Source organism: Tympanuchus pallidicinctus, unplaced genomic scaffold (genome assembly GCF_026119805.1).
Source record: "Tympanuchus pallidicinctus isolate F22 unplaced genomic scaffold, pur_lepc_1.0 scaffold7, whole genome shotgun sequence".
Classification (NCBI taxonomy): domain Eukaryota; kingdom Metazoa; phylum Chordata; class Aves; order Galliformes; family Phasianidae; genus Tympanuchus; species Tympanuchus pallidicinctus.
The window spans coordinates 761,205-778,743 of record NW_026294791.1 but is presented as its reverse complement, the minus strand read 5'-3'; the positions used below and the strand labels follow the sequence as shown (position 1 = coordinate 778,743).

Sequence of the window (17,539 nt, the reverse complement as noted above, 5' to 3'; positions counted from 1 at the left end):
AGGATGAGGGTCTGTGAAAGCAAGAACACCCAAAGAGCTGTACGTCAGCAGCACAGCATGCTCCAACAACAGCCACAAAAGACTCAATTTGCCTCAATTTATATAAAAATAAATAAAGTCCAGGTTGGAGTGTAAGAGAAGCCGTCTGCAACCAGAAGCACTGAGTTCTGGGCTGTGTGAGTTCAGCTGGGCACATCAGCCGATGCGCTGGGGCGGTGCAGTGCTGCCATTCCCCGGTGGTCACCGGGCCCCTCAGCAGCTGTCCCCTATTGCACACAGTGCTATGGGAGGAATGTGGGCAATGCTTTCACCTACATGCCTGTCATTTTCCATCCTCAATCACAGAATGGCCAGGGTTGGAAGGGACCCCAAAGATCATGAAGCTCCAACTCCCTGCCACCCTGCAGGGCCACCAACCTCCCCATTTTGTACCAGCCCAGGCTGCCCAGGGCCCCATCCAACCTGGCCTTGAACACCTCCAGGGATGGACGGGGCATCACAGCCTCTCTGGGCAGCTGTTCCAGCACCTCAACACTCTCTCTGTAAAGAACTTCCCCCTGGCATCCAACCTCAATCTTCCCTCCTTCAACTTCAAACCATTTCCCCTTGTCCTGCTGTTATCAACCCTTTCAAAGAATTGATTCCCCTCCTGTCTGTAGGTTCCCTTTAGATACTGAAAGGCTGCAATGAGGTCACCCTGCAGCCTTCTCTTCACCAGGCTGAATAAGCCCAGCTCCCTCAGCCTCTCTTCACAAAGGAGCTGCTCCAGCCCCCTGACCATCTTTGTGCTCTCCTCTGGACCCTCTCCAACAGCTCCCTGTCTTTGCTATACTGGGGCTCCAGACCTGGACACAGTACTCAAGATGCAAGCTGCTGTATTGGGCCCACAGAGCAGTCATATTTTATGGCAGCACTTCTGAAATGGCTTTTTGGGGGACTGTCATGCTGTGCACACGAGGCCGTGCAGGAGCTGGGTGCTGCTATGTGGCCCCGCCACGTGCCCAGCGCAGCACACGGAGCAGTTCCAGCACTTGTTCCTCCCGGTCCGGCGCAAACCGCGCTGGAAACAGAAGAGGCGCTGAGGAAAAGCGCAGCTCGTTCTGCGTTTTAAGCGCGCATCCTCTACAGCCGCAGCTCTCCGCACCCGCTCCTCCCAGCCCCGCCGCACGGCGCCCAGCCCCGACCCGAGCCCGGCCCAACTCCGCTGCCCCGCCCCGCGGCGAGGGCGCTGCCCGGCGGCTCGGAGCCAATGGCGGGGGGCGGCGACGCCCCTCCCGCGCCGTGCCCCCGGGCGGAGCCGCGGCCGTGAAGGACTGGGAGGCTGCGCGGGGCCGGAGCAGCGGCGGTCGGATCGCGGTCATGGAGCGAGGTTACCTGCAGCCCTTCGCGCACTTCGGCACGCAGGCCATCCACGCCGGGCAGGAGCCCGAGCAGTGGCGTTCGGGCGCCTTGGTGCCGCCGGTCTCGCTCTCCACCACGTTCAAGCAGCAGGCGCCCGGCGAGCACGCGGTGAGTGCGGGCGGGGCCGCGCGGGGCCGGAATGCGGCGCCGGGTTGATCCGAACCGCGCTCCCCGGAGGGATCTGCGGGCGGTGAGCGCCGCGCTGGGCTCGGAGAGGGCGATTTCATCAGCCGTGCCGGGACGGTCCGGCCGCCCCCTGCCGGGCTCGGCGCCGCAAGCTGCGGGGCGGGAGCCGGGAGCGGGGATCCGCTGCGCGCAGTCAGCGTGCGGCCGCCGTGCGCAGCCTGTAGGTCTCGCGGCGTGTGGGACATCCTGGCTTAGCCCATGTGTCACCGAGGGAGCCGCTGAGATAAAAGGTGCCGTGTTCTGCATCGTGCCGTGCCGTGCCACGTGCTTTTCTCACATCTCGTGGATGCTTTGTGCAGCTCTCTTGAGCTCTGTGATACCACATTCAACTTTGCCGTTAGACCCGGGCAGTACTTGCTCGTTTGCCCAGATTTTGTAAGAGGCCACTTCCGTTGACCTTCCAGATCAAGTAAATATTCCATTGCATTTTATGAAGCACCGGCAGCGTTTACACTGAACGACTGAACTTTCTGCAGTACTGTGTCCAGGTCTGGAGCCTCAGTACAGCAAAGACAGGGAGCTGTTGGAGAGGGTCCAGAGGAGAGCACAAAGGTGGTCAGGGGGCTGGAGCAGCTCCTTTGTGAAGAGAGGCTGAGGGAGCTGGGCTTGTTCAGCCTGGAGAAGAGAAGGCTGTGAGGTGACCTCATTGCAGCCTTTCAGTACCTAAAGGGAACCTACAGACAGGAGGGGAATCAACTCTTTGAAAGGGTTGATAACAGCAGGACAAGGGGAAATGGTTTGAAGTTGAGGGATGGAAGATTGAGATTGGATGTCAGGGGGAAGTTCTTTACAGAGAGAGTGTTGAGGTGCTGGAACAGCTGCCCAGAGAGGCTGTGATGCCCCGTCCATCCCTGGAGGTGTTCAAGGCCAGGTTGGATGGGGCCCTGGGCAGCCTGGGCTGCTATGAAATGTGCAGGTTGGTGGTCCTGCATGTGGCAGGGAGTTGGAGCTTCATGATCCTTGAGGTCCCTTCCAACCATGGCCATTCTGTGATTCTGTTGTGAGGTTTCTGATGGCCACATGCGTGTGTGAGGGAAGTAACACCGATGTGCAGCCCACAAAGCAGTGCTTGTTCCAGATCTCAGGGCAGGATGTCACACTTTGCTGCTCGGGCAGTTGGAATTTGTCTTGTGATCTGTGATGCTGTGTGGAATCACTCAGGCAGACCAACACTTTGGGTAATTAAGAGTAGGTGCTGAAGGTCACGGAGAAGTCATGCAGTGCTGCGTATCGATGCCACAGTGGTCGTGCAGGAAGCTCAGCAAGATTCCTGAACGTGATGAGATTGTCATTAAACAGAATTCCTGTACACATGCAAATACCAAGATGGCCCTCCAGATTCTTGGGACATTGCAGCACATGTGCACGTTCTTGTTGTTGTTGATTTTTTTGGCCATTATTCGTATAAAGCTGTTGTGCAGAAAGGTAGAGCTTGGCATGGTCGCGTGCCAGGGAAACATTTGAGCTTCTAAGAACTTTGTATCTGGTGCAGGTAGGCACTTGTTGGCGCCCTGTTGCACCCTTCCAGCAGAGCATTGTGGTGATAAGATGTGCCACTCTGGTAGGAACTGTGTCCCAGCAGGGCCTTCTCTCCAGAAGTGGCCAGAGGTGGGAATCTATGAAAAACAGGAGAACGTGGATAGGCATGGGTCCTCCCTTGGTGTTCTTCTAGGAACCATCCTCAGGTGAGGGATGTCCATCAACAGGCTTGGAACACCCTTTGGAGTCATTTCATTCCTGGTCTTGAGTACACAAGCATTTCTGGCAGCCACTCAGGTGATCACGAGTTGTCGTTGCAGTGTTATTTCATGGGTATGTGGTCAAGCTCAGACTACACAATTTTGGGTCTGACAGACACAGGCTGCTTCCTGTGGAGTCACCGGAGTGGAGGGTGCTTGTCCTTGCATTGGGCTGGGCCCTAGGCGTCCCAGTGCAGTTTGGGGTGAATAATTTGCTTTCAGGTTCATTAACTCAAAACAATGTAATTAGCATCTGCTTGGATAATTGCTACAACAAGGCAGTTAATCAGAGAGCAGTGTTGCTGTCTAGATCAAAGGTTCTTCAAAGAATAGGGAATTTGTTCTTTACTCCTTGGGATACAGGCTGTGTTTTAGCCAATCAGCAGCGGCCTAAATTTTAATGAATTAAAGCTTTAGTTTAAGTTGTCCAACACTTAAACGTGCTGTGGTCTCACAGCTCTGAGCTGTAAAGCACTGTGAACTTTTTGCTCCAGGGTCACTTAGCACAAACTGTGTCAGTATCTTTTCAGTATCTCCTGGGGCAAGGAAGCAGCTGGAAGGGGAGGGGGACAGTCTGGTGAGCAGGGTCTGTTTTGTCAGGACAAGGGGAAGTGGTGTCACACTAGAAGAGATTTAGGTTGGATATAAGGAAGAAGTTCTTTACTCTAAGGGCAGGAGACACTGGCGCAGGATACCCAGAAAGGCAGTGGTGCCCATCCTTGCAGACACCCAAGGTCAGGGGATGGAATCTGAGCACCCATGGAGCTGTGGGTGTCCCCGTTCATTGCAGGGAGTGGGACCAGATGGCTTTTAAATGGGTTGTTCCAACTCAAACAGTTCTGTGGTGCTATGATTCTGTGAAAGTCTGCACTGTCTAAATTCAGGTAAAGCTCAAGTAAATGTCTTGTCATGGCTTGTGGGGGTTTAACAGCAAGTAGAAACTCACAAAGTAGGAAGGATGGATCCCAGTGGATGGTGGGTGAACAGCTTGGTGCAGCCAGAAAGGCAGCCCACTGTCACTGGAAAAGGTGAGTGTGTGACCTCAGTGCCAAGAGTGACGGCCTGTTAAGAAACCCAGAAGTGTTACTGTCATCATCCAGAGCATTCTCACTGCTTCCTCTGATGTTAAATTTGTTTCTTCCCTTCATGACAGGGTTATGATTACAGCCGGTGTGGAAACCCTACCCGAACCTGCCTGGAGAAGGCTGTGGCTGTGCTGGATGGAGCGAAATACTGTAAGCAATTTGTGCTTTTCTTGAGCAGGTTGGCAGCATGTGCATCTTGTGATGATGGTTGCAGTAGGTGTAATCTGGAGAGATGAGGACAGTGGGCTGCCACCAGCAGTGGCCAGTGATGGCTAGCAATGGGCAGAGCTGCTCTGCACTTCTCCCCCAGGGCAGCCCAGCTCGACCTCCAGTCCTTGTACAAAGCCTTTGCTTCTTATTTTGTGTAGTGCCTAACACATCTCCTGTTATGAACTCATCCTTGTATTGCAGCACTGAATTTGGTGATGTGAGGATGAGCTGGGCAGCAGCTGCTGCAATGCTCATGGAGGGTCACACCTTGTATACTTCTAGTGAAGCTGCTTAGAGAGGGAGACAGCATAGGTGAGGGTGATACAACAGGTTCGCTTCAGAAGCAAAGTAAAGAAAGCAAAGGCAAGTTTGACAGGTTTGCATCTTATTAAAATATGATCTCTTTGCCCCTCTTTTCTTTTTTAGCTTTGGCCTATGCTTCTGGCTTAGCAGCTACTATGAATATTATTCACCTATTAAAGGCAGGAGATACAATTATCTGTATGGATGATGTCTATGGAGGTAAGTAAGATGCAAGTGTGTTTTTGATCGTCACTCCCAATTAAATGTATCTATTGGCATTTCTTGTGAACTTTCTGGATTTAAATTACTTTTCTTCAAAACCCTTTCACTTCATGAGAAGACAGAATACTCCTCCCCGAGTTTGGTGTTAGAAATTCAGACGTTGAAAGGCTGCTGCACAATGTGAATGCTTCACTGGCTAGTAATGTATGCTGCAGTGAGGGGAAAATAGTGATATCCTAGCTTTGCACAGACTTATTGGCAGTCCAACATTGCACAGCTTTCCAGCTTGCTTTTTTGTGCCATTCCTTTCCTGGGCTTGACCCTTTACCAACCAGTGTTCAGGCTGGACTGTTTGAGAAAACTGTACTGTTGTCTTCCCTGAACACCCAGTTTTGTATCTACTCTGGCTGTGTCTTCTCAATGCAGTCCACTATTAGGCTGTGAACTTGCATAAGCTTTTTGCTCCAGATGCCTTCTCTGCTAGCTTTTCTTAATGTTGTGGCTGTAGTTTGGGCCTGAGTTTTGTAAGAATCCTTCTTGATTAGGATAGAGGTTCTGTGTGTGCTAGATCAGCTGAGCTTGTAGTAATCAGGGTTGCAAGAAAAATGCTAAAAATATGTATATATCAAAGGGTTTATATGGTGCACTGTTATTAAGAGCGTGTAAGACTGCTGCAAGGCAACTTCTCTGTGGGTTGTATTTGTGGAATTTGCAGCCTGTGTGACAATTTCCTATGCTTGAATAAGCCTCCAACAGTATGAGAGAATATGGTGTATAGTTCATTGTAGAAATACAAGTACTTTCTGGAAAAACAATATCACACATGCAGTGTTTGTATAAAATCAAATCCTGTAATTCCTGTGCTGTTACGACAAGAGGGCAGCTGCTGTCTTGTCATAAGTGAATAAAGGTTAAATGATCTTGGCAGAGCCAGTGAATTAATTTTTAACCCAAGCAGTCAATATGTTGTATGCCTATTGTTTAATTGTCTGCCTGAGGTGGGAATGTCATACAGAGGGATGTGGGCAGGCTGAGGGCAGTGTCTGAGCTGTAACACCATCCAGTCTGCCCAGGGGGTGGGGGTGTGGGGTCAGCATCCCTGGGGTGTTCGGAGCTGTGGGATGTGGAACTGAGGGATGTGGGCATGTGGGGTGGGCTGGGGGTGGACTGGGGAGCTCAGAGGGCTTTTCCAACCAGAATGGTTCTGTGATGGGTAGTTGGTGCTTTTTCCTGCCTTAAGCTCTTCGCTGAAAGGCTTCGAAGACAAGAAGGAGGAATCTCTGTATTCTGTTCCTTAATACATTATTATTTAATGGAAATACGAGAAAACAGCAACTCGCATCTTCCTCTTGATTCTTCTCCCAGGTTTTTGATTAGGCTTGTTAAATAGAAGGAAAACTTTGAAAGTGCAAAGTTACTGTAACTGGAGTGGAGGAAAGGTGATATAAAGACTGGAACAGTGAGTAGCAAAGTGCTGGGAGAAAAGTGAGAGGCGGGCAAACAAAATGGGGCTGTAGGTCACAGTTGTCTGCTGTATGTTTCTGTGATTAAACTATGCATGCAGATCCATTGTTTGACACAGCAGAAGAGGAGCAAAAGGCAGAGATACTGCATACAGTGTGTTCCAGGGGAGTGAGTTTCAGTGGGAGGAGGCAGGAGGCTCAGGGCTGACCATGGGTGCATGTTTTGGGCTGCAGCCAAAGCGCTTCGTTTGTTTCATTTTCCAACTGAAAAAAAGAGCAGCTGTTAAATGAAAGTACTTCTTGATTTGTGTAGTTCCACCTTCCCATTATTACTTTTCCATGGTGTTTAAAAACACAGCAATCTTCAGAATTCTTAGAAGTAACAGTGTACTGATCTGTCATTTGTAGTGTACAGCATGGAAGTGTGAAGTCTTGACTTCCATGGGTGCAAAGAAGAGGCTGGAGATCAGTGAAGGAAACTTGATAATGCTGTTTCACTCTGTGTCTCTGTCTTCTCCTTTTCTAAAGGTACAAACAGATACTTCCAGCGAATAGCCATGAAAATGGGTTTAAAAGTAATTTTTGTGGACTGTACAAAATTGAAATGCCTGGAAGCTGCAATTACACCTGAGACAAAGGTAGGAGAGAGAGAGCTCACCTGCTTAATGTCCTTGAATAACTTCATTGATGCTACTGCTGGATGGGGTGTACGTGGAAAGGTTTTGTGTTGGAAAGGCTCAGGAGTGGTCTCTGTGGGAAGGGGTCAGGGCACAGCTGCAATGGGACCACCACAGTGCAAAGCTGAGCCTGGCACTGAGGTCAGAGGTGCCTCTGAGAGCAAAGGCCCTGGGGGGAGAGAGGAGGGGAAAAAGAGTAGGAAACAACAGAGGGAGCACCAAGATCTGAGAAGGAGGCTGGAATAGGTGGAGCAGGTGCTCCATCACACAAAGGAGAGAAATTGCCCTTTGGACAGTGGGGAGGAAAGTTGTTTAATTGGCAATAACTTAAACTAGATTTCCTCAAGTTGCCTATGATAGCAGTTGGTGGTTGGCCTCCTGTCTGTGACCCAAGAGCATTCTCATTTGAGCCTTGAGTGTCTGCCTGTTTCCTAGGCTGACAGTGCAGGGATTGTAACCAGACCTATGATGGGCTTTTATTTACTGTATAAAATAAAACAAATGCAGTGCCTGGACTTTTACTTTCTGAAGTCTCCAGGAAGCATTGAAAAATTGGACAATTTCTTGTCCAATTTCTTGTCCAAAGTGCTTTAAGATTAGAAATAGGAGAACATCCCTTAGCAATAAGGGTTTGTTCAGAGAAATGTGTTGCCTTCTATCGAGGAAGAAAAAGAAGCCTTTTCTGATACCTGTATTACTGTTCAAAATCTAGCCTTTTTTCTTCTTTGAGGGGAGGGAGGAGTAGTTAATGACATTGTAAGCATGATATGAAAATGGATAAGCAGTGCTTTGGAACAGTAACAGTTTCTCTTGGGCTGAAAGGTTTTCTTCTAGTTGTGTCAGGCATTCTTCAGATGCAAAGCACTTACATTTCCAAACAGTTTGATGCTCACGTGTCAGTTATCCCTGGGGAGAATGCTGTCTCTTCCAAGAAGTCCCACCTTTCTTAGAATCATCGAAAGGATCATCAAGATCATCAAGTCCAACCGCAACCTAACCATGCTACCCCAACTCTAACAACCCTCACTAAATCATTTAAGTCATTAAGTCATCTTTAGTAATCACACCTGATTTTCACTGTGCAAACCTGCATCAGGAGCTGACACTCCGCAAGATAACCTGTAAAAGCACTTACTTACAACTTCTGAATTGCTTCTTACAGTAAATACCTAGTATTTGTGATGGTGGAACTGATAGTAGTAAAATTGTCCCAAATGATACAGATGGTGATGTTAAATGGTGGTAACAGTACCTTGTGTTTATTTGTGAAGAGAGAAGCCTGGATACTCCTGCTTTGGTAGGTTTTTAGACGGGTACCTTTAAAAATACATAGAAGATGGGAAAGGTTTTGGCACTGTGCAGTGCATGCCTTGTCACCAGCACTGTACATGATGTGTGGTATTGTTGTGTTACTACAGCTTGTTTGGATTGAAACGCCCACAAACCCCATGATGAAGGTCATTGATATTCAGAGCTGTGCTGATGTGGTCCATAAGCACAAAGACATTCTGCTGGCAGTAGACAACAGTTTTATGTCTGCATATTTCCAGGTAAGTGCTCGCTTTCTTTGTAGTTTCCCCAGCATTTCAGTGTCTTCAAAGATGCCTTTTTGAATGGAAACTGTGGTTTTGACATGTCTACTGTAAAATTGCCTCTAAATACAAGCAATGTACCAGTTATTTATAATTTAGCAGAGATGGCATGCAGAATATTTTATAGCTAGCTATATACCAGTATGACACCAACAGAAGCAACATAGCTCACAGATTGAGTAATTGTGCTTATGCAATCCAGGAAGTAAGTTGAGCCATTGGGAGGAAGGCTTCTCTGTCATCCATATGTCTTGTGTTTTGTGGATCTAACTGATGGGAACCCTAATAGGCCTATTGAAAAATGGACTGTTTTCCATCTTTGCCTTTTTTCTACCAATTCTTTTGCACATGCTGCTTGGGATCTGTTTTGAACCATTTGATGTTCCAAAAAGGAAGTGGAGATAAGGGTTAAATGAAGCAGAAGATTTTAACTGTCTTTCAGGTGTTAAAGTTGACTTTTTCATCAATATTCTGATGAACAGATGGCTTAGGTTTGTGTTTTTTTTTTAACCTTGGACAACTGGTACAACTTTTCTGCTTTTACAACTAGAATACAGGAAGTAAAGGCAATTTTAAAACTCTGAAACTGCTTCTAAATAATGACTTCAAAGTCTTGTTCATCTCAACGTGGGCTAGAAGTATCTCCATGTATTTCCCTGGAGATCAAAGAAATCCCTCATGTTTTAGGTCTACAGAGAACTTTTTGAGTGCAAGTAAGGACGGTGTCTTTATTTTTTACTAAGGACACTGAGGTCATTATAAATTAAGAGAGCTCTACAGAAAGTGTTAATGCTTAGCTAGAGCAGCTCTTGAGCTTGTCTTGCATATACCAAAGATTTTCTTTTCCTTTTATTTATTTTACTGTTGAAAGATTTGCATGAAAGGAGAAAAGTCAGCATCTGTGTATGTAAGCTAGTTAATGTATATTTTATTGGATTGGTCCTCAGAGAGAGTCAGTAATGATTAAGCCCACTAAGCATAATAGGTAACGTCCTTAAACTCCTCCAGACTCCTGAGTGTACTAAGAAAATCATAATTTTAGAGTGATTTATACAGTAATATTGAGTATAAGAGGCACTGGTGTTTATGCTACTGTTCTCTTGGCTGTGCAATGGGAATGCACATTATCCATGTTCCTGCCGTAGACTTACGTGCTTCAGCTGACAGCAGCACTCTTTTATTCTAAATCTGCTTGCTTTGTCACCTTGTAATGTATTAGTACTCTCCAGTCTTTATAATCTGTTTATGTTATACACATAAAGTCCTTTACTTAGGCACTAATGGAAAAAAAAAGTTCATAACTTCTTGCCCTTGGTTTGCCTCTCGCCTGAACGAGGCTCCTGGGCAGGAAGCTGAGCACACCAGGGAAGGTGCTTTCCTTTTGTGCTTTCCTCAGGTATTCAGCAGTCCTTGCAGTGCAGCAGCAGCAATGTGGGTTTCTGGAGAACTGAGAATATCTCCGCTTAGTGTGGAGGTCTTCCTTTTCTAAGGAGATAGGCTTAAGGCAGCATTACTTAGCCCTGCCTCAGCTAAGCAACATAACTGGTTTTTTCTTTCGTAAGTATGAACTTGTGGAGTATGTAAGACACACTTGTTTCATTCAGATTTGTCTCATTTCTTGTTAGCGTCCTTTGTCCCTGGGAGCTGACATCTGTATGTATTCTGCAACCAAGTACATGAATGGTGAGTGCTTGGGTTCAACACAGCCCAGGCTGTTACATAAAAGCCATTTAAACGTTACCTGAGAGCCTTTCTGCTCTCACCTCTTGAACCACTTCCATGTCTCAAGGATGCTTTTAAACTCCCCCTTGCCATGGATAAATCCACAGGTAGTAGCTGCTGCTATTAGCACCAACAAGCCACGTTGTGCAAACACGGTTTGCACAGTGATGGAGTCCAGATGGTTTGCTTTAATGCGAAGAACAAGTCCACAAGATCAGAGTCTTTTTTGAACTTGGGCTCTTGCCCAGCTCAGCTGGTCTTACAGTGTCCCAAACGGAACACTCTTGAGCAAGGAGAAGCCAAAAGTGGCCTTTGGAAATGCACCATGCACACGCACTGAGCCATAAAACCACAAGTGAGCCTTCAGTATGAGATAGCTGCTGGAAATGATACCAAAGGTTAAGGCAGGTTTTATGTGTCAGTGCTGGAGCCTGTTCAGAAGCACATTTGCTGTCTTGTTTCCCAAACGATCCAGACTAAGAGGTAGCCCAGCTGTAACAGCTGTGCTGTGAACACGTCTGCTTGTGGTGCAGATTGAAGTGGAAGTTTTCTGCTTGGCTGCTGCTCTGTGGGAGCTCGCTGGTGGCTGAACGAAGTCCTGCTTCTTGGCAGCTCACTGCAGCACGTGGTGGGAGCTGGGGTACGAGCAGGGTGTGCATCAGAGCGTGTTGCTGACCCTCACTTCAGATCACGTGTAAATCTGCTTCTGTTCCATGTGACAGCACCGCAAGAGCAGCTGTAGTGCGAAGGAATCCAGTGTATTGCCAAAATGGGACTATCTTAGCACCAAGACTGAGAAAAGAGAGGGTTTGTGGAGACCCCCAGGGTAGATAAAGTGGCTAACTTTTTCCTTCTGTTCTTGCATTTGTAGGGCACAGCGATGTTGTAATGGGGCTCGTTTCAGTAAACTGTGATGACCTGTACGAAAGGCTCAAATTCTTACAAGGCTGTAAGTAGTAAATATAGGAAATAACTTTAAATATATTGTATTCTGATGTGCCAGCTCATGCTACGAAGCATATGTGTGCACACAAGTGTGTGGCACATCCAGAAAGCATCAGATGCAGAGCAGCTTAAATGTGCAGTGCCTGCAGTTACATGGGGCATGGCTCTGCCAGGTCTCACTTCAGGTTTGGCCTAAGCCTGTGGCAGAAAGAGCATAAACTTTTCCTACATTTACCTGACTTCACTCACAGAAAGTTTTGCAAACCTTCACATATTTAATTAAGTTTATCTAATTCGTGCTAACTGTATTTGATTTTTTTAAAAACTATCCTCTGATGTGAGTTTTAATGATTTTACTGCCTCTTAATTGTAACAAACAAATTTCTGTGCAGTGTCCTCTCTACAACAGAAGGAGTAAAGGTGCATTGTACCTAATAAATTCCATGCACAAGTCTTCAATTTTATCTCACTTTGTTATTGTTATTGTTGTTATGTTATTTTATCTCACTAATTGGCTTCCCATGTGGAAGCCATGGAACAGATCACATCAGATGTCTTTACCCATGTCTTATTGGTACTTAGGAACTGTGGGAAATGTGGAGTGTAGTTTCACTCAAACAAACAAACAAATGGAAAAACAACAGCAAAACCCTTCTTTGTTTCATGTGTGGTTTTGTGTTTCAATTCCCACAGCTCTTGGAGCCATTCCATCTCCCTTTGACTGCTACCTGTGCAACCGGGGTTTGAAGACTCTGCAGCTGCGGATGAAGCAACACTTCAGCAACGCTTTGGCTGTGGGTCGATTCCTTGAGTCCAATCCCCGAGTGGAGAAAGTCATTTACCCTGGTAGGTTGGCAGGACTGCAGAGCAGGTTGTGCCCTGGAGCGAGGCAGGGTTTGGGTGCTGCACTGCTACGTGCCACTTGTGCAGCCTTCGCGTCTGATGACTCGTGGTTAGGTGTCTTGGCAATGGGCTTCACATTCCTTCCCATCAGAAGGATATTTGATGCAGTTCAGGGTGAGCTGCTGTACTCTTTGATGTGATGGTAATTAACTGACGGCAGCTCCTTCGTATTTCAGGGTTGCCTTCCCACCCTCAGCACGAGCTGGTCAAGCGGCAGTGCACTGGCTGCCCTGGGATGCTGTCGTTTTACATTAAAGGGAATCTCAAACATGCTACCATCTTTCTGAAGAGCATAAAGGTAAATGATGGCAAATACTCTCTGCCTTAAAGTGAGCTGAACCTGTCCTTCTGAGTGTGATGACGGAAGCAAGGGTTTTTTCTTGAGGCAGGGAGAGTCTTCCTCTGTACTTTTAAAGCTCCTAATTTATTTTGGGTGTAACCATCTCTAAATAATAGATTGCGCATAAACGAGACACTAATGAGAGGGAAGAAAAGGATATTTCAGCTCATTTGAGGTGTCTGTTTACACAACGTGGTGTAACATCTCCAGGTTAGCCCAGGCACTGCTTCTAACCAAGAGCTGGCCTTTTCTAATTGGCTCCAGTGTTTGAAGGCAGAGTGGCTGGTGCAATACTACTGTTATATTTCAAAGCACTTGTCAGGCTGTTTTTCAAAATGCTCAATGAACCTTCAGACACAAGGAATGAGTAGAAAAAACAGTGCAGCCTTATGGGAAGAATCTTAATTTCCATCCCTGCTCCCCACCATCAAATTTGCCTTCTGGCAGCTTGGAAAGCCTAGGTGTTATATGTGAAATAAATGTGTGATGCTGGTGGTGGAAGAATATGTAAGTGAGGTTATCATCACTTAAACCTTAACTGAAGTTTTTTGGATGCGATTTTGGCTTTGTTGAGGCAGCCTGCTCTGTCCTTCCTCAGAACAGAATGAAAGCTCCTGGTGCCCAGGCAGGCTCTGTGCCCTAATGCTGTTTATTTTCTCTCCTGCTCTGCTGGCTGTGCTGTGCCACACAGAGACTAATCCTGAGTTACGTTTACTCAGCATGGGCATATTTCAGTTTTGCATCTGCAGTTCTTCAGAGCTGTTTCAAAGTGAAGTCTGTTTCAAACCTTAATGGGTCTTAACTACTAAGAGTAATTTTCTCCTTTTTATACCTAATACTTCTTAAAATACAGAAGTTACTGTCGAAACCCCTAGGGAAAAATGACAAGTACTAAAAATGGAAGTTCCTTTTACTTTCACTGTCTATTTCTAAGCAATCATAAACTCAAGCTTTTTGTGTTAACTTCTGTTTACTGTTTCCCTGTAGGTGTTCACGCTGGCTGAGAGCCTGGGAGGATATGAAAGCTTAGCAGAGCTTCCGTAAGTCATTCTTCATCTTAACAATCCTACAAAAGCTGCAGAGTAACAAAATTCCTGAACTATTTTTGTGGGAGTTCTAAGACGTTCTCGTATACAAAGCTAAGATAGATTGCATACAGTTGTCATCCAGGAATAGCGTGTTGTGTAACACAAAAGACAGTGACTTCTCCAGAAATGAATGACTTCTGTGAAAATAGGAACATAGACTGGTGTGAGCAGGGTGTGCAGGCCTGTGGCAGTGCAGATGTCTTTGTTGCTGCAATGGGGTTGAAGCCTGGAAGGTTCCACCTCCCTGCCCAGGCTCTGGATGTTGGTCACCCATCTGTTGGGTGCAGCTGCAGCTCTTTTCTGCTTTGAGATTCTTCCACAATCACCTGTTACAAAAATCTCAACAGCAAACGTGTCAAAAGGGGAGGAAAAAGTGCATGTGGTTTAAATAGTGTACATGTCTCTGTCCTGTCAAAGCTAAACTGTTCTGCACTTGTGGTCTCTGCACCTATGCAAACTGGCACTGCCCACTTGCATTCCGTAGGCTCTCCTGAGTGCACTGTGGAGAGAGAAGGAGTGGGAGCAGCCCATGGGAGCTGCCCCAAGGCAGTGCTGTGGAGATGCAGTGACTGCAGAGATGGCTCCAAGTGCTGTGCTTGATCTGTCTACTTGACTGGCTCTCCTGGCTCTAGCTGGACCTGCATTTTAAATAAATATCCAAGCATATTCATCAACACTTGCTTTTCCGTTTCCTCAAAACCACTCTAAGGTGCCACTGGCCATGGCTGGAATTTCCTACTAGCTCTTGGCTCTGCTGAGCAAATCATTCCAGAAGCACTGTGCGTTTTAGCAACACCTCTACACTGCTTTCAGCAATACTACTGCTGATACTTCCCTCACTTTGTGTTTTAGTTGGGAGACTTAGCTGCCATTTGATATTATGGTAACAATTCCAAGGAGTCAGGGTGATTTAGAGCAAGTAGAATTGAGTGGATTTGTCTACACTGCCATTCCAGCTGCTTACACAAGAGGGCACGTTCAGTACGCTGCACTGAGCAGAGCCTGTCTGCATGCCAAGCAGAATTGGAGGGGATTTTAGTAGTACCTAGGCACCACTGTCTAGGTTAAAGGTTACTAGTAGGATTCTTCTGTAATTGGACTGTTTTACTGAAATCTGATTTGCTAGTCAAAAAAATGCATGGGAAGTTAGGACTAAAGATCTGTTAAATAATTTCAGTTTCTCATTTTAGAATAAGAGTGCATCTTTAAACACTTAAGCAGTCAAAATGTAATTGCTAAGTAGTGGGTATCAGTAGCTGAGCACGTAGAAAAGCAGCTTCTTAGCTTCCTTCATAGCTGGGGAGAGTAGCCTTCCACTTTCACGGCACAGTGTGACAGGTGATCTGAGGAACCAGAAGTGAAAAACACACGTCAGGGGATTTCATGCTGGAGGTGGTACATGTAAACCTTTCTCCACGTGCTTAAGGTAGAGCTTTTAGATACTGCTTACCAGAAATTTTAACATACGTCTGGAAGGAAGTGATAAAGTTTTTCTCAATTTCAGTTCCAGATTATTAAGTCTCCACTTCTTAGTCACTGTTCTTTGCAAATACTGCCCTGACAGTCTGGGAGATGGAGGCCACTGGCTTCACCACGGTTGACATAAGGTCAACTTACGACAAAATCTTTTGGTCTGTGGTTATCCAGCAGGTGGCAAGTAAGAGTGTAAAGTCTTCCTGGAAGTACAGGGAATGCTGGCAGGTGATCAGTTTCCTTGATTTTTTCCAGTAAAAATAACATATCTTAGAAACAAATCTGCTTTTTTTCTTTTTCTTGCAGGGCTGTCATGACTCATGCTTCAGTGCCTAAAGAAGAGAGAGAAGCTCTTGGAATCAGTGATACATTGATTCGCCTGTCGATTGGTTTGGAAGATGAAGAAGATTTACTGGAAGACCTAGATCAAGCTCTGAAGGCTGCAGTAAGTTGCTTGTGAACTTAGTGCCACCACTCTAAAAAGGATTTGCTCTCTAATCCTCTGCCCTTGTCACTAATCACATGTGGACTCTCATCATCTATCCCGAATCTCAGGAATAAGTAATGAAGTGGTGCAGCAACTGTCTCCTCATAACTCTTGCTTCACTTAACTTTTAAGTTACTCAGAAATGTACTTTATGGAGTGCATGTAAACCTTTGCAGCAGCTTGAGTCAGCCTGAATGGAGACTCATTAGTCATCCAAGTGCTTGGCAGGAGTGCTTGCACTTCCAGTTTGTCATGTGTGTCAGAGAGCATGGTGGCATTGTGGTAAAATTGGAGTAAAAGTGAATGTGAATTCTGCAGCAGTTGTAGCAGATGTATAGCAGTTTGATGTATGTACAGACAGGAAGGTATTGTTTTTCTCTAGTTGGTGGTGTGGAATGCCTGTAGCAATCGGCATCAGAAACTACGTATGTTTCTATATGCCAGCACAGCTGATGAAGAAAATCTAGTGCTTAAATGTGTCCTATTTACACAAAAGAAAAAAAAAAAGTACCTGGTCAGTGTAGGTGCACAGCCTAATTATCTCACATTTCTCCTCATTGCAGCTCCCAGACCCTAAAGCTCTGAAATGACAACTGAAACCTGAAGTTGGAAGTTAGACGTTGAGACATCTAAAGAAGATGATGCAGAAAATTAAATTGCTAACATTTTTCTTTGCTATACCTTTGAGAACTGAAATCTATTCAATCAAACTCTGGATTTCTGGGGAGTTGTCACTTTGTGGTACCATGCTATTCTGGTTGTACATTGCTTTGCACCTTGATAGGAATCCTGTGCTGTTCTCTGTGTCTGTTTCTGCTGTGCTGTAATCCTCTGTCTTTGGAACTGGTGGGTCAGTAACCTGTGTTTGAGAGCAGCTGTGAGACACACTCAGGAATATTGTCATGATTTCCTCTCCAGGGAGATGGATGTTTCTCATTTGCCTTACTAATGCTTTAGGGGTGTTAGCTCAGTAGGGTTTGTTTCTGCTCTTTGGGATGCAAAATTATGTTCTTCTCATCTCTTCTAATCCAAGAGTTTAATCTCAATATTGCTGATAACATTTAGATTTTTTTTGTAAATGAGCTTCTGAAATCTGGTTTAGTATTTTTTCACCTCATGAGATTGTGTGAAATACTGAAGCAAAATTAAATACCTGGTAAATAGTGGTAACTTTATAAAGATGATTCTCTGACTTAAATAATAATAATAATAGTGCTAATATTTGGCTTTTAGAATTAGGATTGTTGATTAAAATACACTTTGGATCTCTCTGATATATTCTTGTTGTGGTATTTGGGTATGCTGCTTGCATTCTGGATCAATTGATAAAGTGACCCTCAATCTGTTTAAATTCTGGTATAGGAAAATGACATCATTGATAGACACTGGAACAGGCTGCCCAAGGAGGCTGTGGATGCCCCATCCCTGAAGGCCAGGCTGGATGTGGCTCTGGGCTCTGGTCTGCTGGTTGGTGACCCTGCACACAGCAGGGTGTTGGGGATGATGAGCGTTGTGCTCCTTCTGTCGAGAAACAGGAATTCTGATGTGTAACAGCTTACCATGCTAACTGCAGTGTTCAGGCAGGCAAGGCTTTCCCTCAGGCAGGAGAGTGACTCACAGAAGGGCACCTATTTGCAGATGAGGGCTGTGCTGCACAGAGCTGCTGCTGTGGCCTTTGGCAGCATCCACGCCGGGCTCAGGCC

The 17,539-nt window shown here is 46.0% G+C and overlaps 1 protein-coding gene across 1 annotated transcript; it reads left to right on the top strand.

The window, feature by feature from the left end:
- Positions 1 to 1,300: 1,300 nt before the first annotated feature.
- Positions 1,301 to 17,110, top strand: CTH (cystathionine gamma-lyase). Its single transcript, XM_052666904.1, has 12 exons — positions 1,301 to 1,509; positions 4,480 to 4,561; positions 5,048 to 5,143; positions 7,138 to 7,247; positions 8,705 to 8,836; positions 10,504 to 10,561; positions 11,472 to 11,549; positions 12,239 to 12,391; positions 12,625 to 12,746; positions 13,776 to 13,828; positions 15,656 to 15,794; positions 16,400 to 17,110. Exons 1-12 carry the CDS (start codon positions 1,360 to 1,362, stop codon positions 16,424 to 16,426), a joined length of 1,200 nt encoding a protein of 399 aa, XP_052522864.1. The 5' UTR covers positions 1,301 to 1,359; the 3' UTR covers positions 16,427 to 17,110.
- Positions 17,111 to 17,539: the final 429 nt, after the last annotated feature.

Excerpts from the sequence above, each read along its gene's own strand:
- CTH (XM_052666904.1), top strand. The coding sequence starts at position 1,360 with ATGGAGCGAGGTTACCTGCAGCCCTTCGCGCACTTCGGCACGCAGGCC. Across the intron at positions 8,837-10,503 it reads TTATGTCTGCATATTTCCAG|CGTCCTTTGTCCCTGGGAGC; the intron begins GTAAGTGCTCGC and ends ATTTCTTGTTAG. Across the intron at positions 12,392-12,624 it reads GGAGAAAGTCATTTACCCTG|GGTTGCCTTCCCACCCTCAG; the intron begins GTAGGTTGGCAG and ends TTCGTATTTCAG.